Raw genomic sequence first — 22,268 nt, 5'->3', positions numbered from 1 at the left:
CCAACATTGTTTTTTAATAAAATACTTGCTGATGTTTACAGAGTGCTTATACTATATGCACTTTGCTCGTATTAAGCCATTTGATGAAATCCTTTCCTGGAGTGACCCTGTGAAACAGGTGCTGTGTCCTTGTGTGAGGGGAGGGGCTGAGGCACAGTTAGGTACGTTGCTCAGGGTCGTATATCGAGCATCTTAGTTTGGGTTCTTCTAAGAGCAGACTTTGAGACAAAGACTCAAGTGCAAGTGGTTTACTGGGCAGGGCCGAAAACACTGGTGAGAAAGGCCAAGAGGGGAAAGGAGACAGTACAGGGCGCGCTTATTACGCACCGCTGGTGTAGCGGCGGGCTGGAGCTTTATCGGGGGGACACCGCGGAACTCCTGTCTCAGAACTGTCCCGCCCGGAGGACAAGGGCTGCACCGAGTCCTCAGAGCCAGGGCTGCTCCCAGGGGTGTGAGCTCCTCGGCACTTCCCGCCTGGCACGTGCAGTTCCCGAGAAGGGCGCTCGGCACGGAGATGCAGATCCTGCCATTGGCATTCGGGGCGGGAATGCTCTGGAAGGTCCAGCGAGGGCTGTGGTTGGGCACTGTCAAAATCCACTGTGGCTCAGGAGTGGAGGGGCCGGGATTTGACGCGGGGTCAAGCTTTGGAGCCCTCACCCTCATCCACTCCGTGGGCTGCCTCTCACCCACGGAGCGCCGTGCCCAAGAGGGTGGGTCTCCTGGGCCCGCTTCCTAGGTGCCCACTAACTGTTCCCAAGGGGCGCCTGGTCTGGAGTCGACCACACATCAGTGCTGTGTCAGGGGCCCGGGACCTGCCCTCCTGTGGGCCCACGTGTGTTCATCTCCCTGCAGGCCGCAGCGGAGCGAAGCAAGACCGTGATCCTGGTGAAGAACCTCCCAGCGGGCACCCTGGCGGCCGAGCTGCAGGAGACCTTCGGCCGATTCGGCAGCCTGGGCCGCGTGCTGCTGCCCGAGGGCGGCATCACCGCCATCGTGGAGTTCCTGGAGCCGCTGGAGGCCCGCCAGGCCTTCAGACATCTGGCCTATTCCAAGGTAAGGGCCCCGAGACCTGCTTCAGGGGGAGGAGCGGGGGTTCAGTGTCCAGTCTCAGCAGAGACCCCGCACGTGGGGGCTCAGCTGAAGACTTCTTGTCTCTCTCCTGGTTGTAAATGTCATCCCGCCCCTGAGGACTCCACAGCATGGGAGCAGGTGAGGGGGATGCGCTAACCACCCTCCGGAAAGCCCGCCTCGGCTCCTCGCCCAACTCTGGCTTTCCCCGACTTTCTATTCCCACGTGATTTGAACTGTCATTCTTGGTTCTTTTGTTATCTTGGACCCATGGTAAGTTAAAAGTCAATTCTGTGGGTAGGCTGTCTCCTATGCCTTAGTAAAAAGAAAAATATATATATGTATATATATATATATATATATATATGTATACACACACACACACACGTATTAATATTATTAGTATATTAGTTTCTTGTGGCTGCCGTAACAAGTTACCACAAACTTAGTGGCTTAAAACAACAGAAATTTAATCCTTGATGGTTCTGGAGGTCGGAAGTCTGAAATCCAGGTGTCGGCAGGGCCGTGGTCCCTCTGAAGGCTCCAGGGGAGGGTCCTTCCTGCCTCTTCCAGCTTCTGGTGGCGCCAGGCGTCCCCTGGCTTGTGGCCGCATTACTCCAGTCTCTGCCTCCATCTCATGTGGCCTCTCCTTTCCTCCATCTCAAATCTCCCTCTGCCTTTCTCCGATAAGGACACTTGTCCTCGGATTTAGGGCCCACCCAAATAATCCAGGATGATCTCTTCTCAAGATCCTTCACTTAATGACGTTAGCAAAGACCCGTTTTTTTAAACATGGTCACATTAGCAGATTCTGGGGGTTAGGACGTGGACACATCTTTTGGGGGGCCACCATTCAACCCACTAAAGGTAGCTTCTGTTTATCAGGCACTTTAACGCTCTGCAGACTATTTGTCAGTGTCTTGTTTATCGTTTTTTGGAAGAAAATTTATTTCTGCCGGCACACATGTGCACGTGCCCTGCCCATGAGTGTGTGTACGTGGCGGGAGAGAAGGCATGTTCTTCCTCCAGGAATGCTGCCTGTTGATGGTGGTTCTGCTCCGCCGTCCCTCCCGCTCCCCAGTCATGCTCCGATGAGAGGAAACACGGGACACAAGTGTGTCCGGTGACAACACATGGTCAGGCCTCTCCCCGAGCTGCAGCAGGGCCCCCGTGGTGTTCTCAGGGATCAGGCAGCACAGAGTTCTAGGCTGTGCTCCTCCTCCCGGCTCCCCTTTCCCGGTGACTCACCCCTACACTCTGAGCCCCGGGCTCTTCCTCTGCGTGAGGGACTGAGGCCCTACCCCCTCCTCTGTCTCTGTAGTTTCACCACGTCCCCCTGTATCTGGAGTGGGCTCCAGTGGGCGTCTTCTCCAGCTCAGCCCCGCAGAAGAAAGAACCCCAAGACGCACCAGCGGATCCCGCGGAAAAGGACAGGATGGAGCCAGAGACGGGTAAGAGCGGAGTCTGAGGTTAGGGTGTCCTGAGACAGTGGGCGAGGGGAGGAAGGAGGGCGAGGGACAGCACTGATTGTTTATCAGGTATTCGGTTTAAAGTTCTTTATTCATCCTGGAGAACTGTGCATCTCACACTCTTGGGTTTTATAGGCACGTAAAGTGTCCTTAAAAAAATAGAGCATAAACAATATGGGTGCAACATAAGGTAGTCGACTTTTTAGCTTGTCGATTAAAGGTTTTAAAAAAACTAGACTCTGTCAATAGGGATTCAGAACAGAGCAAGTGAAAACAACCTTCTCATTTCCTGCATCCACTGGGATGCCTTGCCAGTGGGGGTGGCTGGTGAAGATGTTTATTCTTCAGGGTCCTTGGAATGGCATGGCGCCCTCTGGTGTCCAGCAACTGCAAGGGCAGGAAGGGGAAGGGACGGTGGCCCCAGCCCGGAGCTAATGCTTCACACTTGGAGGGGAGGGGGTACCACTGGTACTCAGGGCAGCATGATTCTTCCCTATCGGGACTGTTTTGCAAATTGTAAGACATTCTGCATCCCTCGACCCCGCCCACTGAATGTCAGGAGTGCCCCCAGTGGTTGTGACAACCCGAAACATCCCCCCATTCCCAGATGCCCTCTAGAGGGCGGTGCAGCCCCCAGTTGAGAACCACTCCTGGGGACCATGACCGCATCTTAGAATCAAAGACCTTCAGAGAAGTTCTGAAAAGGACCCTGGCAGTCCTTTACCCAGATATTAAGATGTTGCCCATCACTAATATCCCCCACTCCCACCCCACCATGGGGTTACCAGTTTATTAAAATAAGGATTAAAAAAGTAAGTCTCCCATGTACCATCTCCATTGTGCTCATAAAAGAATGGGTGTGTTTTACAGGAAAAAGAAATGTGGGGGGAGCAGAGTTCTCAGATTGAAGAACAATCCTTTAATCAAATAGACCTCACTGTCCGTAAACCTCCCCAGGCGTCTGCATGTCTCGTCTCATTGTGGGTGGGTAAAACCTTCCTCAGGACTGGGCCAGTCGGTACAAGGCATTTGGGAACCACTGGTCTGGAAGCCTTGTTCCAGGCAGGAAGGAGAACGCTTGTGTCTCTGCTCTTGGAGGCTCTGAAAGCATCCCGGTCCCTGGGGTGTGAACCTCTTAGAGCCCCTCACTAGCCCCTGTGGATGAGTTAGTTCGTCCACAGATTTGATTAGATTCGCTTCCCAACCTGCTTTGCTTCCACCAAAGAGTTCTCTCTGTGTTGTCGTGGATTGTTCCTAACTAGCCGTCACCCCAAAATCATCAGCTACCTTGGCTTTCACTTCACTTACTCAACTTGAACCTGACTCATATTTTGTGGCCAAAAGCAAGTCCTCCTTTAAAGCTCAAAGCTGTGCAGGAGTGCGGGCCCTGGAATCGAGTCCGGCGGAGGCCTGTCCTGCCTGCTTCGGCAGGACCACTGAGCATGGCGCCGCCCCGGGGGACAGCTGCCGCGTGTCCTGGTGCTGCCCTCCCTTCCCTCTCTTCTGTTCTTCTGGAACTCTTGTCACAAGGTGTGTTTATTCTATTTACGCGTTCGTTTTACTTGTTTATATCCATTTCCACCAGACGGCGAGCCGTGAGGGCAGAGCGGCCGTCTCACCCGCTGCTGGGTGCCTGGCGCCCTGGGAGGCCCCAGGCAGGAGTAGCTCGATGATGCTGTGATGAGGGGGTGAATGTCCTGCGCCTCTCTCTGTGCCCGTGAGGGGAGGCATGGGCCACACTTGTCCTTGTGTCCCAGGCCTCTGCACATGGGAGGAGCTTGGCCATGTGGGAAGTTACCCCAGCATCAGAGCAGGAATGGGGATGGTGACATTGCAATCACAGTGACAGTCACGGCTCCCGTTGTGGGTACCTGTTTATACCCCCCCTCAACTTAGGCTTTACTTTGTTTCGAACGCTTTTCACTTCCCGGAACTGCACTGGGGCGGGTTCATTTCCTTGGTGTTTGTCTGTGAATTTCCCACTGGAATGTCGGTTCCACAAGGCGGGTACCTTGTCTGCGTGCTCCCCGCTGTACCCTGGCACCCGAGAGAGGACCCAGTGCCTGGTAGGAGAGCAGCAAGTGTGTGCTGAGTGAACCCTGGGGCACAGGCAGCATTTCCTCCCTGCTGGGCCCTGCGCGAAGCCCTTTAGTTCCTCAGAATGTGAGGCTTACAGCCCCCGGGGGATCACTGCCTTCCGTGTCCTCTCTCAGTCCTGTGACTGGGCAAGCCGCTATCCTTCTCTGGGCTCAGCATCTGCGTCTGTAAAATGAGCGTGATCACCGGACTGACCTCTCAACACTTCAGTGAGAGTGTAGTGAGGTCACTACTCTGCCCCTGTTGTCAATACAGCAGCGTGAGCTGGAGTGGACGGCCTGTAGTTCAGCCGTGAGCCCAGCCCTCAGCTGTCAGCCGTGGAGCTGGAGTGACAAGATGGGCGCCACACAGCCCTTCTTCCCCAGAACCTCTGGGCTGGTGGGGACAGCTGAGATGTCACACTAGGAAGAGAAGTGGCCCTGGGTACAGAAATGTTCTAGACCATGAGGGAGGCTTCACAGAGATAGTGTACCAGCTCTGAAGTTAGAGTCCCGCCCCACCTGCCCCTGGGGTTCCCTGGTTTCCGAGCCTGGCTCCAGGGTTGAGAGCGTCCCAGACAGGCTGTCCCACAGGCCCTACCTCTCCTCTCTGTGTGGGTTTCCAGGATCTGACCCTGACTCACAGAGGAGGCCCTGGAGCGGGAGCCAGGGCCCAGCTGATCGTGGACGAGGAAGTTGTCCGTCTGAGCTGATTTCAAGCCTCACTGAGTCACACGCTGGCGGGTGGACGCCCCCAGAGCTGCTCTCCCAGCCTCTGTCTGCCCCTTCTGTTCCTTTTTTACACGTATCACATAGACAGTCCCTCCCTGTCCCCTGTGCTGTCCCTTTCCACCCGCTCCTCCCCCACGCCCGCCCTATCCACGTTGTTCCTGAAGCTTCCCCAGACCCCATCCCCATTGCTCAGGGACTCAGCCAGCCCCCAGCCCTGGATTTAGAGTCTCCGAGGCAGGCGAGCAGGAGAGGAGTGGACAGAGGTTCCCTCCCCTTCCCTTCTCCAAAGCCCTCCATTCTCTGTACCAGTCTCGAGGGAGGGGGATGGTGTGTTTTATCTCCCCACAACCAAGACCCTCACCTCCAGATAAAGGGCTCCGAGTGGGGGGAAGTCCTGAAAAGCTGCTCACAACTGATAACAGTCTGTGCTGTCAGCCTTCCGCGCCGGGAGCTGGAAAGGGGAGGGAGCCTCGGCGAATTCTGCGGCCTGATTATAATAAAGCCCCATGTGATGCCGCGTGACTGTATTTTATTGTGCTAACTACAGATGGAGGCACGTTCTCCCTGCCTCTCCCAGCCCCGCCAGCCCACCTTGCTTTAAATCCTTCCTCCCCACACACCCCCCAGCCCTGCTCCCTTTCTTACTTCTTCCCTCTTTTTCTGGTTTCTGGTGATTTTGTTGGCAAACATCTGTTTGAGTTTCACAATACCTCGTTTTTTCTTTTTAGTCTTTTGTCTCCCTACTGGGGGCCAGGAGCAGAAGTGCTTTTAAAAATGACCTTTGGCTTTGTCGCCATGGTTCTTGGCTGTCTCTGCGCCTCTCTGGACGCGGGCATGGGCCCCAGCAGGGCCAGGCCTGGCCACTCGGGGAGCAGAAGCTCCTCCCGGGCATGTGGCCGGCAGGGACGCGTTCTCCGGACTCAGGTGTGTTGCTGGCTGTGCTTCTCAGAGCAGGCAGCCCACCCTGCAGGCAGAGAGGCAGGAGAGCCATGGGCTCCCTGCAGCCGCTGTCCTACCCTCATGGTTTTGGGCCTGCAGGGTTAGGGATTTATGACATTTTCCCCTGGATTTCTCGTCAAGGCCTGGCTGGGCAGTGTGGGCACCCGTAGGTGATGTTAAGAGTGATGAGACTATTATTGATGGCTACAGGCCCCGGCACTGTTCTAATGGGCTTCTATGCATTAATTCTCATAATCGTCCTGCAAGTGGGCACTGTTACTGTCATCCCTTTTCTAGATAGAAGGAAGGAAGCACACAGAGGTTGAGTGACTTATGCAAGGTCACACCTCTGGAGAGAGTGGGGATGTGACCCAAAGCCACCAGCTCCCAGGTCTGTGCTCTTAGCCGTGACCCCACAGCTCCTCTCAGTCCCACTAAGTGCCATTTGCCGAGCACTGACTGTGTCCCAGGCACATGCCGAGGGCTGGACATAGCATTGTCCACATATGTTTTTGGAGCACGTGCCCTGGGCCCAGAGCTGGGGATGCAGTGGGGTCTGAGGCAGAAGTGGTCCTGTCCTCAATGAGCCCCGCTTCTCGTTGGGGACACAGACAGAGAAGTGAACCGATACGGTGATTTCAGAACAAGAAGGGCCTTGAAGAGACCACCCAGCAGAATGTGGTGGCCTGGGCTGGGCCTCGTGTGGGGACCCCTGGAGCAGGAGTGGGCAGGAAGGGCTCTGCAGGGAGGACCTTTGAGCTGAGACCTGGCGAGAAGAAGCCAGGCCTGGGGAGACGGGAGATGAGGGGAGCGGGCGGGGGGACAGCGAGTGCGTAGGCCCTGCGGTAGGGATGGGTGGCAGGCTTGGTGAGCAGAGCAGAGACCAGTGCAGCTGGAATGGAGGGAGAGGGGGCAAGTGGGAGAAGCTGGCAGGCCAGGGACGGGTGCTGAGGGCAGAGCGGAGAGGAGGCTCCTCGGTCATCCAGACGAGAGGCCTTGGACCGGGGACCTGGCGTGTGGATGGACACACGTTTCCCAACAGCCCAGCAGAGTGCAGGTGTGCGTGCACACGTGTGTGTTGAACTGTGTTTTCTAGATGGGATGCTGCGGCGGGGTGGTTAAACCCGTTGCCCGGGGCCCCACAGCTAGCGAGTGGCGTCGCCACCACTCTGACCGGGATCACTCTCGTCTCGAAGGCCGTGTGCTCATCCCAGCTCTGCGCTGCCTCCTGACTCAGCCTCGGGCCCTGTGCTCATGTTTTCCAGGCCCCCTCTGTTCAGCAGAGCTGGAGACTGGGATGCCCTCGTTAGTTAGTCTTGTTGGTTCTTCCAGCGCCCTGGGGGGGTTACAGGTACATGGAGGTCATTGCTGCAGACACAAAGGTTTAGGGAAACAGCGGACAGCTCTGTGCTGCTGGGGAAGGCCAGGCCACATTTAAGGCATCTGTATTTCAAGCTAGGTGTTCGTCCTGGATGCTGGCAGTCAGGGCTGTTGGTTGACTTATTAGAAGGGGGAGGAGCCGAGTGAGCCAGGCCAGCCACACACCCAGATAGGTGATAGGTCCCGGCCTCCCTCTAAGTGGGCTGGGGCTGAGAGCAGCTCACCTGCCGGGAAGGATCCATCTGTTCCTGGGCTGCCAGCCCTGGCTGTCAGCTCAGCCCAGCTCTGTCACTAAACCCAAACAGCACACCTTCCTGGGCAGGGGCCTGTGATCTTTAAACAAGTGCTTTGAAGCAGACCAGCCACTGCTTGTGGGGCAGGGAGGCAGGACGGAGTGGACTCTGGCCATGCTCAGCCGCTGGGCTCCCCCGAGCTGTTGTCCTCGTGAGGTTTCACACCCCTGGAATGCCACGCTGGGAACAGGCCCTTGGGAGAGGCAGAGGGAAGGGTCTTCCATCTTTGTCCATGGTCTGTGTGCAGGCCGGGTGTGGGGAGCAGACCACAGAGGCCCAGTGAGCTGGTTTATCTGTTGACCACTGTCGAGTACAGAAGCCACATGCCCTTGAGTTAGTGGCCAAGATTTAAACACCATGAGTGTTCCCATAAACAGCTGGATTTTCAGCTTCATGTGAAAGATCTGAACGTCTGACCGCAGGGGTTGACCTTCCCACGTGGCAGCAATTGGCCGGTGCCACGAAGGGACTCCCCCTTAACCTGGCCATGAGCCCCCCCAGTCACCATCATCCCCACCATTCTTTTCTCTCTAAAAATATTTTTTTAGTCTTCCATGAACCTCTTTCACCAACCTGAAGATGCCTGAGACATCTTAGGGTTCAGATCCAGCAGCCTCCAGAATGTTCCGTGGGCCCCACCCTTGTGATGTGTCTCCTGTGGTCATTGGTGAGACAGCACACTGACAGTGTCTAGCCAGGTGCCTGGCACACAGTGGGATCTAATCAGCGTCCGTCCTTCCTCCCTTCATCCCCCAGATGCCCATGCAAGGAGAGCCAGCGGGGGAATGTCATTCTAGCTGAAGGGCATGCTTTTCCTTTCCATTGAAGTTCTCCTTCAGAACCTCCTCTTAGCTACTTTGCATAGCTTTGCTTCCCCATCATTAGTAATACTTGTTCCTCCTGCTTTGCTTTGAAAGTTGGGTTTTGAGTACAAATGGCAACACCATGGAGTCCCCTGTTGGGTAAATTGTGTTAGTTTCCTGGGTGGGGGAGGAGCCTTTATGTAGGTTTCTTCTTTTTGTCCTGGAGGGAGAGTCTGGGTTCTGGGTTCACCTCCAAGGGAGCGTGAGGGGCGAAGGCTGCCTGATGTTAAAGAAACAGCATTATCACTGTGGCCGGTTCCATTAGAGCTTGAAAGTGTTGTTTCATGACAAAGCGCTTGAAGCTTAATTAGGACTTGCAAGCATTAGGCTTGCGGCAGAAAGGGCAGGGGAGACGGAGGGCCTTTGGTGCTTGGCCTGAGAGTATGGGGGATGGATTTGAACCCCAAGAAGACCCCTTGGGTCACGCAGAAGTTTGAACTATTTGAGTGCAGGTGTGTGCGGGAGAGGAGGGTTGTCTCCATCAGCTCTGGGCCGGCACACAGAGCCGCCTCGCTGGGCCCGTGCCAGCCAGGCTGTGCAGGGTTTAGATCTTCGGGGAGGGAGGGACCCCCTGCTCAGAGCCGTGAGAGCAAGGGGTGTGAGGGCACAGTCTGATGATGGCCTTGAGGACTTGCTGAGATGGCAATTGAGTTCAAAAGCTTCTATGTGGAGGGGGAGTTTGTCCCCAGTTCCCAATCTTGTGACTTGGGGAAAAATGGGGAAGGTTGAACCAAACCAAACACATTTCCTGGCAGCAGAACTTCTCAAGAGGTTGTGATACTGTTACCAACCTTTTGAGGCTTCCATCACCCTTGGGTGAAATCTGCACTCATCACCACGGCTGACGGCACCCCTAGTTCCCCGCAACACACACACTCACACACACTCACACACACTCACACACACCTGCTAACTTGTATCTGTACCTTTGCTCTTCCTTCTTCCCTGAAATGCTGTTCCTTCACAGTGGGAGTGGAACAGAGGGGTGGAGGTGGCAGGATGGAACAACCCTCTGTGATCCTGTTCTCCAGAACTAACTGGGAGCACGTTACGTGTTGCCATCCGGTTTTCCCTTCTTGTGTGTTCCTCAGAAACTGTACAGAATGTGATTGGGGTTACGTTGTATATTGTCTTATATCCTAGTTTTTCTCTTAATTTTTATATTATGAGCATCATTCCATGTTGTTAAACATTTTTCGGAAGCATCATTTTTACTGACTACGTATTATTCCAGCCTTTGGTGGCCCTGTAACTTTCCTTATCTCTTGTTTGTGAATATGTAGCTTTTTTTCATTTGTTCACTATTATGCATAACTGAATTTAAGATGTCACGTGTAGATAAAAATCACACTTCTGTGTATCTGTTCCATGAAAAGTGTTAAGTTGCCTTTTAGTTTGAGGGTTCACTAAGTGCTGTTTTTTGAGGGAAAAGAACATGTTACTTAGGTTTGTGGTTCAATAAAATGGTTCACACACTAATTTATTTTGAGGTTGGGATTAGGGTGGAGTAGTCCACTTGAGGGCTCATGTTTTTGGTCTATGTCTCATATTCCTTTCTCTTTAAAACAGAGGCTGTGTCTGTGTCTGTCCCCCGCCCTCCTCCTCCCCTTCCCCTCTCTCAAGAGTGGCTAAGACCCGAAACCTGGCACAAGCCAGGAATCAGTGTCCCTTCCTGCCGCTGCCTACGCAGGCGGGAGCCCCTCGATCCAGCCGGCTCTGTATTTGAGACCCTGAGACTTGGGCAGACTAGACACCATTTAATGGATTTGTTTTTTGGGGGTCCAGTGCCAGACAGCGAGACCCCCGAAGGTGTGAAGCCAACAGAGGGAGGAGCTGATGGCTCTTCAGCCAAGGTGGGAGAAGAGGAGGAGGAAGAGGAGGAGGAGGAAGAGAGCCTTCCTGGGTGTACTCTGTTTATTAAAAATCTCAACTTCGACACCACTGAGGAGACGCTGAAGGCAGTAAGTGATTTCTCAGAACGGGAGGAGGGGGCGTGGGATGGGAACCCCGGTCTGCTGGTGGAGTCACGGTGTTATTCTGCCTGTAAACGTGACCGTGTTGCTAAGTAGTTTAACAGCCGCCCTCTTGACGTCTCTGCTGGGCTGTCCAGTGGGCAGCTCACCCGGACACTTGAGCCTGGGGGCCTGGCAGGGGCACCCACATACACATGAGGGGACACGTCAGGGTGTCTCGGGAGGCGTATGTAATGAGAAGCTGTAGTCAGTGTTAGCATTGTATATTCAGAAAACAAAGCCCCCCACATTGTTCCTGTGATGTAAATTACCCAAAAACAAATGTCAGCACCCACTCCCAGCCTGGTGTGACCCTGCAGGAGAGGCCTCCCTGCCTGGAGTCCCTGATGAGGGGAGGGTTTTGCATTCATGGGAAGGGAGCAGAGGGTAAAGGGATGGGAACTCCAAGTAGGGGTTTGGGAAATGCCACATGAGTCCTGTACTGAGGGATTGCGGGGCTTCTAGAAGGAATCGGGCCAGAGGGCAGGGAATAGGGCCTCCGGCACCAAAGGATTGGTGTCTGTCAACTCCCCCCCCCCCCCGCCTGAGAACTGCCTATGGGGAGCCTCTTCGTTTCTGAAAACTGGGCTTGGCACAGAGTAAACACTCGAGGTTTTTTTTTCAATGAATGAATCAGTGATGGGCAGGCTGACAGCCGTGAGCTGGTTCTGGAAAGGAAGATGGCCATAAGGATTGAACCGATTGTTTCTAAAAACTTCTGAGTTCTGAAATTCCATAGACGGTCTCCAGAGGGGAGCCGGTGTCCCCTGGGTCCCAGAGGCAGGAGTGGTGGGCGGGTGGAGGAGGCCAGCCTGCGTCTGGAGGAAGGACTGGGGCCGGGGAGACGAGGTCAGAGCCTCCACTCCGAGACGGTCTGGCTGAGTCCCTGTGCTGTGATTGTCCACTTGCCGCTTAGAAGAGCCGCCCCAGCAGCGGAGACACCCTGCCCCCCGCAGCAGCATACTAGCCAAGGCTCACGCTACTGACCAGTGGGAAACCCTCCCTTGCACTTTTCCTTGGCGACTTCCTGAGTCAGTTTTGGTTTGGTGTGGGCTTGCTTTTATAAACAGGCACACGCTCGTGGGCTCCAAAGGGTGAATAGCTTTGAAGAGGTCAAACCTGCTTGTAGTTTGTTGTTATTTCTGGAGTGCCGGCTCTCCTGGGCCTGGGATGGGAATGCCATGATCTGGAATCATTCTTTCCTGGAAGATGTGCCCAAGCGTCACCCTAAGAGCATCCTCAGAATTAAAGAATTCTGGAGCTAGAAGGTGCAGCCAAGATGATCTAGTCCAGTTTCTTCATATCACAGATGTGGAGACTGAGGTTCAGAGAGGTCAGTTCACTGACCTGAGGTCACACAGCCCATTAGAGGTGCTGGGGGAGCAGCACCCTGCTCGCAGGGCTCCTGTCTTGGCACCGTGTCTGATGTAGAGCCGTGCTGAGGGTCAGACTGCCTGGACTCGGGTCCCAGCCTGTCTCCTTGCTAATGGTGCAACCCTGGGCAAGTCCTTTATCCTCTCTGTGCCTCGGTTTCCCCATCTGTAAAATGGGGATGTTGATAGAATCTTCTCATGGAGCTGTTTTGAAGATCTGATTAGGACGAATGAGAGGATCCAGGGAAAGCGTTTGACACGTGGAATGAGAGAGGCAGCAGGGGCTCCACCTGCAGTGTTTGTTTGAGGGTCAGGATTCTCCCCTCCTCTCTGCTCCCCTTCGCTCAGTCAGTGCACAGTTACTGTACCCGCCTTTCCCTGGGCCCCGTGTGTGGTGTTGAAGACCCAGCAGTGAACCAGAAGGACAGGAATTTGCCCTGGTCGGGTTCAAATTCTAGCAAGGGAGACAGGAAAAGGAAAGGGAAAAGTGGAGTAGAAAGTGATTCTTTTAATTTTTAAAAATTAATTGGCAGGAGCCAGTCCCACGGCCTAGTGGGTAAGTCCAGCACGCTCCACTTCGGCGGCCCGGGTTCAGTTCCCGGGCACAGACCTGCACTGTTCATTGTGAGCCATGCTGCGGCAGCAGCCCACATACAAAATAGAGGAGGATTGGCACAGATGTTACTTAGCTCAGGGCCAGTCTTCCTCTGCAAAAAAACAAAAAATTAATTGGCAGTAGGTGCAAGGGCGGTGAAATGTGTCAGGACTGGGGTCAGTAGACTCTGTGCTTCCAGACTTAGGCCCGGCTTCCCCATCGCGTGACCCTCGGAGACTCTGGACTGTAGTGCCCCAGGCCCTTCCTGGATGCCTGGAGCCAGAACAGCCCCGCCGCCCTTGTGGGGAGCTCCGGGGGCCTGTACACGTTACTTCAAGTAGGCCGTGATGCAGTGCCTGGAAGTGTTTTTGGGGCCCTGACATGGTGTTATGGCAAATTTGGGGAGCCTAGTGTCTGCCCAGGGCCCCCACCTGCTTAGTGGTTTGCAGCCCGGGCCCTGGAGCCCGGATGCTGGGGTCCAAATCTCAGCTCCAGCGTTTCCCAGCTCTGTGACCCTGGGTCACAGATGGGCCTTCTCTAACCCCTCTGAGCCTCGGTTTTGTTGTCTGAAAAATGGGGGTAATAACAACACCTACCTCCTAAGGTCTCTGCAAGGACTGGATGAGTTCAGGCAGCGTAGGACTCGGGACAGGGCCCGGCCGCGGTCAGCACTGCCGGGTGGGCGCTCTGCTTTCCTTCTGGCCCCCCGGTGCCTCTGGTCATATATAGCCCCGTCTTTGAAGACGTGCCTGCAGGATTAGCCTGGAAATACTGACGATACGTGTTGACGTTCTTTTCCAGGTGTTTTCCAAAGTGGGAATGGTGAAGAGCTGCTCTATTTCCAAGAAGAAGAACAAAGCAGGTATTCCGTGTGAAATCTCAGGACACTGTAGCTTTGGGCAGGGGTGGGGGCGCTCCGCCTGCTTGTTCTGAAGGTCCTCTTGTGTTCTGAAGCGTTGTCGCCCTCAGACTCTCGTTTGGCTTGTCTGGAATGGTCCTGTCAGTGTCCCTGGAGGCCCTGCCTTTTATTGGAAGCAGCCGTGCACGTCAGGTTCTTCTGAGTCCAGACCCGTTGCCTCCTGAGACTGTCAGAGATGTGCGGGCGGTGCACCTAGTGGGCTGGCAGCACTGACGCTGTCCAGTGACGGGAGCCTCTCCTCCTCCCAGCACCTCAGTGCTGTGTCAGTTTCCTAGAGAATAGCAGGAAATGACCAGCCTTGGCCTTTCCAGACTCTTCTCTTCCAGGAGAAATAACCCAGGCGTAGAACATCTGGAACATTCCACTGAGCCATTTACCACACACCTCCCTGGCCCGTAGGTGCCTTGGCCATGCAGACAGCACCCTCATCTCTCCATTTGGCCTCGGGTGTTGTCACGAGTCCCCTGACCTCTGCTTTGTCTCTTCTCCAGCCCTGGCCTGCTACAGATGATGGACAGGCCATAAGTCCTAGCTTTTTCTCAGCCACACGGTCCCCATCCCTCAGTTTGGCAGGATTTGTAGGGATGCCACATGAGTCAGCCCATAGCTGTGTCCTGAGAGACAGATGAGCTGGTGGGCACAGCACCCTGCAGTGAGGGACGTGGTCGAGGGGGCCCTGCTGGGGCAGGAGCCCAGCACAGGGGTCCCCACGTCAAACCGAGGCTTGGAGGGTGGGGAGGCAGAGCAGGCAGCTGGCGGGAATGGGGTGTGCAGAGGAATGGGGGTGCTGCAGCAGCTGAGCGCTGATTGGGAGTGTGTTGAGGAGGTAGGAGATGCACCTAGAAAGGTGGGCCACTCTAAATCACAGAGTGGCTTTTGTGCCATATGGAGGAGTTTGGGCTTTTTCCCACAGGTACTGGGGAGCCTCTGAAGGTTTTAAGCAGACACATGGCATAGAAGTTAGGGAGTTCCTTATATTCATTTGCTAGGGCTGCTGTAGCAAAGCGTCACACACTAGGTGGCTTCAACAACAGAAATTTATTGTCCCCAAGTCTGGAAGGCAGAAGTCCAAGATCAAGGTGTTGGCAGGTTGGTTCCTTCTGAGGCTGGGAGGGAAGGATCTGTTCCAGGCCTCTCTCTCCTTGGCTTGTAGCTGACCGTCTTCATGTTCACCTGTGTTCTTCTTGTATGCGCCTGTCCTGTGTTCAAGTCTCTCCCCTACTTTTATAAGGACACCTGTCATATTGGATTAGGGCCCACCCTAATGACCTCATTTTAACTTGGTTACCTCTGTAAAGACCCTGTCTCCAAATAAGTTTGCATTCTGAGGTCCTGAGGGTTAGGACTTCAACATATAAATTTAGGAGAGGGGGGACACAGTTCAAGCCATAACATCCCTGTTCTACAGGAACTTCAGATCTAGTTGGGAAACAAGGAAAAGCAGCTAGGTACCAAGTTAATGGTGTGTAGGATCATTGCAGGGGCTTCAGGAAAGGAGGTGACCCCCAAAGTCCAGAGGATGGATCAGGCTGGCAGAGGTGTCACCACGCCCATCCCGGGCTGTCCCTGCAGGTCTTAGGGTCACCATGCCCGTCTCTGCAATCAGACGCTCTGTGGAGCCTGCCCTTCACCCTCCGGGCACTCCTCTGCATCGTTAGAAGTAGTTATCTGCTCTCTCAGTGTCGTGTGTCGTGAGCAGCTCTTGAAATGCACTCTGTTTTTCAAGAGCCTCTATTTGAGAGCCCTGCTCTCTGGGGCTCGTCCATCACAGTTTGGGGGCACAGTGTATGTATCCGTGAGGGTCGCAGCAGGAAATGGAAAGCATGCTCAGTGGAGGTGGTTGAAGAGACGTTTGTGATAAAGGAGCCAAGTGCCGAGGTCGGGGCTGGGCTGAGGGGACCCTCAGGAGATGTCCAGGCAGAGGGTCACGCAGGAGAACACGCTTCCCTTGCTGAGCCCATAGGGCCATGGGGAGGGAATGGTGTGACCAGAGCCACAGAAGAAGGGCCACCAGCGGGAGCTGAGGGTGTGGCTTGGACACTGGCACTGCCAGAACCACACCACAGCAGGGAGCTGGTGGGGCGTGTGGAAGGAACCAGGGGCCCAACTCTCTCCTCCACCCGCCAGTCTCAGATCAGGGAGGCTCAAAATTGGCCAAACCCAACAGGAAACCAGGTCGGGAAGCCCAGGCAGCCTCCAGGGCGGGAAAAGGGCAGAGAGTGAATCTGCACAGCGTCCGTGACTGGGCGATGAACTTGACGTCCTGTAGGTGCCTTCACACAGTCTTAATGCACTTTTTAAATATCCTTCACACACAGACACCACCAACCCATCACCCACAGCCTTGAGTCTCCCAAGGAGAGAGAACGCTGAAGAACAACTATTTAAAGTCACCACGGGGTGGCACTGCCTGTCAGCCACAGTTCTGTCTGAGCCTTCCTTCTCACGCCCACAGAGCCATGTTTAGGCAATTCATGGAATTCCTTACTGCACTGGGCCCTCGTTTTATAACACGTGGTTGTAAACGAAAATGCAAGCAGGCAGGTCCCCATGGGGGATGCAGAGGTCTCGCAGTACAGTAGATGTCAAGATGGGGACCGCTCAGGGAGTCGTAGGTGGCAAATCTTGAGCCTCGTTCAGACCCATCAGAGTGGAGCCAATTCTCTTTGAGTTCAGCTGTGAAAAAACTAAAGAATAGGGGTTTGCCCGGTGGTGCTGCGGTTGAGTGAGTGTGCTCTGCTTCAGTGGCCCGGGGTTCGTGGGTTCAGATTCCGGGCGCCCACCGAAGCACTGCTTGTCAGGCCATGCTATGGCGGTGTCCCATATAAAGTAGAGGAAGATGGGCATGGATGTTAGCTCAGGGCCAGCCTTCCTCAACAAAGAAAAGAGGAGGATTGGCATTGGATGTTAGCTTAGGGCTGATCTTCATCAAAAAAAAAAAAAAAATTACTGTGTTAAAAAGAAAAAACTAGGGCCAGCCCAGTGGCGCAAGTGGTTAAGTGCGTGCGCTCTGCTGCGGCGGCCCAGGGTTCGCTGGTTCAGCTCCCGGGCACGCACCGATGCACTGCTTGGCAAGCCATGCTGTGGCAGTGTCCCATATAAAGTGGAGGAAGATATGCATGGATGTTAGCCCAGGGCCAGTCTTCCTCAGCAAAAAAAGAGGAGAATTGGCAGATGTTAGCACAGGGCTGATCTTCCTCACAAAAAAAAAAAGAAAAAACTAAAGAATAAAATATAATGTATCTGTATGAAATGCTGGGGGGAGAAGGCATGCATCACGTTTTGTGTCTAAGGTATCTTATATATTTGAGCCCTGTAAAAACTCCTCCCCCCACTTATGTGTATATACATACATAACATATATAACTGAAGTTGGGAAGCAAAAACTTCCCATAAACTTTTGAGATATTGCTATCTGAACTCTTGCTGTTCGCCACCTAGAAGTGGGGAACCAGATAGGTTCAAATAATACAGTCGCCCTCCCTGCCCCCGGCTTACCCATCCCTTCGTATCTGACACCCAGGAACCAGTTATAATTGGATGGTTGGAAATACCTGTGAAGAGTAAGCCCTGGGTGCGTCTGACTTGCACGCACACATTCACTTTATGCGTTGTGTGCGGGAGCAGGGGCCTGCCCAGGTAGAGGATTTGCCGCTTGTCACAGCGATGGTCATCCCTGTTAGTTCCTTCTCCCTCCCAAAGGCGGAATTCCATTATGAAGTTAATTATCATGTCAATCATCTGTTAATTAATAGTCAGCCGGGCCTCAGGTGGCGGCTATATAGCCTCGTTGGCCGATTCTTCAAGATGACTAGTAATAAATGGCGAGCCAGGAGCTGAAACCTTTTTGGGAATGAAGAGGGTGTGAAGAAATGAGCACATAAAGCAGACGTCCGGGGGCCCAGTGGAGCCCTTGCCCTTGGTCTCGGGCTCATTGCTCCTTTCCTCCCCACCCACCACACTGGAGTGATGTCACCTCTCTCTCCTTCAGGCGCACTGCTCTCCATGGGCTTTGGGTTCGTGGAATACAGGAAGCCAGAACAGGCCCAGAAAGCGCTCAGGCAGCTCCAGGTAAAGTGGGAGTTCAGCCGAGGTCCACGGAGGCACTTGGCAGGCGGTGGGGTTGGGGGGGTCCCGTCAACCCTCTGGAAGTGAGCGGGCAAGTGGGTAGGTCCACATTTTCCCAGGCCCGTCTCTTCCTCCCAGTTCTCTAGGGGCCTGGGACCCAGGAAAAACGGAGAATCTTCCTCAGCACTGCGTAGTCACTGTAGTGCATTCCCTCAATCCACAGCTCTTTATATCGAGGGTCTGGTTTGCGCCAGGCGCCGTGCTGGGCCTGGGGGAGACTGGCAAGGCGGACCTCTGAATAAATACACAGACCAGGTCGTGGAGGTGCTTGGATGGAAATAAAGCCGGCACCGTGATGAAGGGAGCTGCTTTAGATTGTGTGGTCAGGGGAGGCCTCTCTGAGGAGGTGACAGCGGAGCTGACACCTAATTGACAGGAAGGAATCAGCTACGCAAAGATCTGGGGGAAAGTGGTCTAGGAGGAGGGAACAGCATGTGCAAAGGGTCTGAGGCAGGGACCCTAAGGCAGGAGTGAGCTTAGTATGTTTGAGAAGCAGATAGAGGCCAGTGTGGCAGGGGCAGGGCGTGGGGTGGGAGGTGCGTGGATCCTGAAGGCCGTGTTAAGGACTGTGCAATTCAGCATAAAGGCTGTGAGATGCCACCAGAGGCTTGGAGCACGTTGGGGAAGGAACTGATTGCTGCTTCAGAACAGTCTCTCCAGCTGCTGTGTGGGGAGTGGATCATAGTGGGGCAGGTGGGAGACCATTATCATCAGGCAGGAGAGGTGGTGGCCTGGCCAGGGTGGAGGCAGTGCAGGTGGCAGGAGGGGTGAACTCAGAGGTGTCCTCTGCAGACAGACAGAGGAGCAGTGCCCACCTGCGAGGCCCGAAGTGCGGGGTCAGATCGGGGCCCTCGATAGCAGGGGAGCTGGGGCCGCAGGGAGCAGGACAGGCAAGGATTTGCACCATCCCACAGGGAGCCAGGCCTCGGGTTGAGACGGTGTCCTCAGCACCCTTACCTGACGCCCCACATCCCCAGGCCCTTCGGTCACTGGGGACAAGGAACAGTGCCTTCCCACACGCCTCTTTCTGCAGACCCGCTTGCTCTCTGCTGTCCCTCGCCTGTCCCTCATCCTGCAGGAGGGGAGCCACAGTGGACAGGCGGGGTGCTCCTGATTGTAGAAGCCCCTAGAACAGGCTTCTAAACCCAGGGTCTGTGGAAGGGCCTAGGGGGTCCAGGAATCCTTTAAACCGTAGTCAGAACATCCTGTGTCTGGGTGCGCCATTCAGAGGAGGACCTGGGCCTGCCCAGCATGAGGCCAGGCAGTGTGAAGGTAAAGTGGTGTTGAATCGGGCCAAGTTCACAAGCCAGGGCATAGCAGGCTGCACACCATCCCCGGCCTTCATTCTCTCTCTGAGAGGTGCGCTCGGGCCAGGACGGCTGGGCTGGACACAGAGGGGAAAGGGCACCCATACAGGGCCACCACCCTGGGGAGCTTCGCTTACTTGTAGGGACCTTCCAGGCGACTGACTCTGTCCCCGTAGAGTTTCCTAGTCAAGGCAAAAGCCATGGGGGTTATAGGAAATGTTACATTTCCTGACTGGGCAGTTGGCCAATACAGTTGATTTTATGGAATTTTGATGACCTTCCCTGTGGCTCAAGGCAACTTCACCAAGGGCTGAGTGGGTTTGGTAGGATGATGGGGAGGTGACAGCCTCTGGGGCATCTGCTGTCACTTTGAAAGTCTCTCTGCTCTCCACGAGGCCTCACCAACTCAGATGCCCACAGGGGCAGGAGGCAGTGTAAATGAGTGAAGGGGCAGCATTACCCAGAACAAAACCTGGACACTCGTGCCCTGTCCAAAGGGGCAGCCACTTCTCGGCTTCAGCCAGTTTCTGCCTCGTGGGAAGGTGGGCCCAGCGATACCAGATCTTCTCTGTTTTTTTGGTTTGTTGGTTGTTTTCTAGAGACACTGGAAATCCAGCTTGGTCGTTAGATAGCGTGTCCTCTTTTAGCTGGAATTCAGCTCTGCACATTCAGGCCCCAGCTTTCTCTTCTGTGTAATTCAAGATCCTGTAAAATCCCACCTCGCACATGTGTAGTGTTATGTTCTGTACCTTGATGTGTGCATACATACGTGCATATTGCCACAAAGAGTTGTTTATACAAAGCTATGTGTGCTGTATTTTATGGGAGATCTAAGGGATTTTCAAGGGTAATTTTGCTAATATGCCAGTTTTGCCTTAAGAGACCCATGTTCGAGCCTAGCTTTCCATGCAACTCCACTGATTTAGAATTTTTTTTAAAGACCACACAGTCTAAACCAAACTGTCTCCACAAGCCACTGAAGGGGCTTACTTTGGCTGATAATGCTTAGAAACAGTGGAAAATTCTGTGCCCCTCAAGTGGCGTAAAGGTCACGGTCCACTCACAGCTCCAGAGGACATTGAAGGGCTGGGTCTCTGTGACCACCAGCTGGGCTCGGCACGAGCCATTTCTGGGGGAAGCCGTCTCTGTTTTGGGTTCCAGCCGGCCCCTCTGCCTGGGTGCAGTCAGTCCCCCCACCCAAGGTTCCTGTTCTTCACTCAGCTGAAGCCCGCTCCAGTGACGGGCAGAACTACAGGTGAGTATTTCTAAAAGGACGCAGGGACGAGCTGTGTTGTCTTATCTCTTAGGGTCATGTTGTGGACGGCCACAAGCTGGAAGTGAGGATCTCGGAACGAGCCACGAAGTGAGTCTGCAGTGCCCCCCTCTCTCCTTTGGTCTGAGTCGGTTCTCCCCGCTCCGGTGCTGGCGCCTTGGGGGGTGTTTCATGGCCATTTTGTGTCCTTTCCACCCGCCCCATTTGGGACTCATCCTGATTAAGGTGGTGTCACGTTTGCCAGCTCCAACACCATTTCCCTGATGCACTGGGACTGGGCCTGTCCTTAGAGTAAATGCTTAACAGACATTTATTATAATAAAAGGAACGAGTGCAGGAGAAACCAGCAAATTCTACTCCTCTTAGCGGTTAAATAAACCAAGGGAGAGTCACAGGTTGCTGGTGCTTTGGATGAACGAAGAAGAGATAAAACCTAGGCGTGTCTCTTTATGGAGGTTTGTTTCTTGGAGCTGGCCAACAGTGCCCAGAGACGGCCTCCAGTTAACTGGAAAGAGATTTGCTAGGTGTTAGAGATGGAGATGGACCAGTCGGCCCGATGACCGGTTTCCTGAAGTAGGGGTTTTTTTTTTAGGGGTTTAGTTTTGCTCCTACATCTCTACCTGCTTGTGTGTCTAAATGAACTAATACACCTGAGGTGCTTCGAACAGTGCCCGGCACATAACACGTGTCCAGTGTAAGCCATTATTATTGTTGTCATTGTCATTATCATCTGCCTGCCTCAGGTGATGAAATGACTGCTTCTAACAGTCCTTGGGCTGGTATATGATATTTATTTGCTACTTTTCAGCAAATTGGTCATTTGTTGTGGTCGTTGAGCAAATTAGCTGCCCGTGAGCTGACCTGGAGCTGCAGCCTTTTTCCCTTCTCTCTTTGTTTTCTCATGGTACTTGTGAATCCGGCCTAGGCCACCTCGAGTGTTGTTCACCCATCCCGGGCTGTGCCAGGCTGAGCATCCTTTGCAAGAAGGGTTGCTACGGGAGCCCTTGGAAGTCTAACGTGGGTTCCTGAGCTGTGGTGTAAAGGCAGGAGTCCAGGCTTTGAGCCCACAGCTTTGGGTTCTAATTCAGGAGCCGTGGGACCTTGGGCAGGGACTTTGCCTGTAAAGTAAATTGTGATAACTGGAGGTTGTGTGTGAAGTGTCTAGCACGTGCCATGCACAGAGCACTCAGCCAGTGGTGGCGATCTTTCTTTTTAGTCCCCTATCTCCAGGGAGTCAGGCTGAAGTCACCTTGCAAGCTCTCAATTCCTAGCCAGTGTTCGTGTAGTCATTCTTTTATTCAACAAAAAAGTATAGAAAGCCTGCTGTGCACCAGGCACTCTTCCCAGGTGCTGGGGATGGATTTTCCTGATGGAGTTTACATTCTAGGGCAGTGCTATTCGAGAGAACTTTCTGCAGTGATGGAAATGTTCTGTAAGGTTATACATCTGTGCTAATCTGGTAGCCACTTGCTACACTTGGCTTTTGAGCACTTGAAATGTGGCGAGTCTGACTGTGTTAGGTGTCAATCGCTGCGTAACGAAGTATCTCAAAACTTAACAGGTTCCAACAGCAAGCGTTAATTCTCTCCCGGTTTCTGTGGGTCAGGAACTAGCTGGGTCGTTCTGTCTAGGGGTCTCTTGTGAGGCTGCAATCAGAATGCTGCCCAGGGCTCATCTGAAGGCTCAGCTGGGGCTGATGGATCCACTTCCAAGATGGTGCACTTGCATGGCTGTTGGCAGGAGGCCTAGTTCCTCACCACGTCAGCCTCTCCCTGGGAGTGCATGCGTGTCCTTACCACGTGGCGGCTGGTTCCCTCCAGAGCAAGTGGTCCAAGAGAGACC

General features: G+C 54.1%; 1 protein-coding gene across 4 annotated transcripts in view; it reads left to right on the top strand.

Moving 5' to 3' along the window:
* The window catches only part of RBM19 (RNA binding motif protein 19), a 147,102-nt gene that overhangs the window by 23,542 nt on the left and 101,292 nt on the right, over positions 1–22,268 (top strand). For all 4 annotated transcript variants that reach the window (XM_058531490.1, XM_058531489.1, XM_058531487.1 and 1 more), the window contains exons 15-20: positions 853–1,053; positions 2,390–2,519; positions 10,605–10,780; positions 13,601–13,661; positions 17,710–17,789; positions 20,461–20,516. In XM_058531490.1, the coding sequence (XP_058387473.1) occupies positions 853–1,053; positions 2,390–2,519; positions 10,605–10,780; positions 13,601–13,661; positions 17,710–17,789; positions 20,461–20,516 (704 nt within the window). The remainder of the gene's footprint in view (positions 1–852; positions 1,054–2,389; positions 2,520–10,604; positions 10,781–13,600; positions 13,662–17,709; positions 17,790–20,460; positions 20,517–22,268) is intronic.

Source organism: Diceros bicornis, chromosome 35 (assembly GCF_020826845.1).
Source record: "Diceros bicornis minor isolate mBicDic1 chromosome 35, mDicBic1.mat.cur, whole genome shotgun sequence".
Taxonomy (NCBI): domain Eukaryota; kingdom Metazoa; phylum Chordata; class Mammalia; order Perissodactyla; family Rhinocerotidae; genus Diceros; species Diceros bicornis.
The sequence above is the reverse complement of the archived record's forward strand: the minus strand, read 5'-3'. Positions and strand labels throughout refer to the sequence as shown.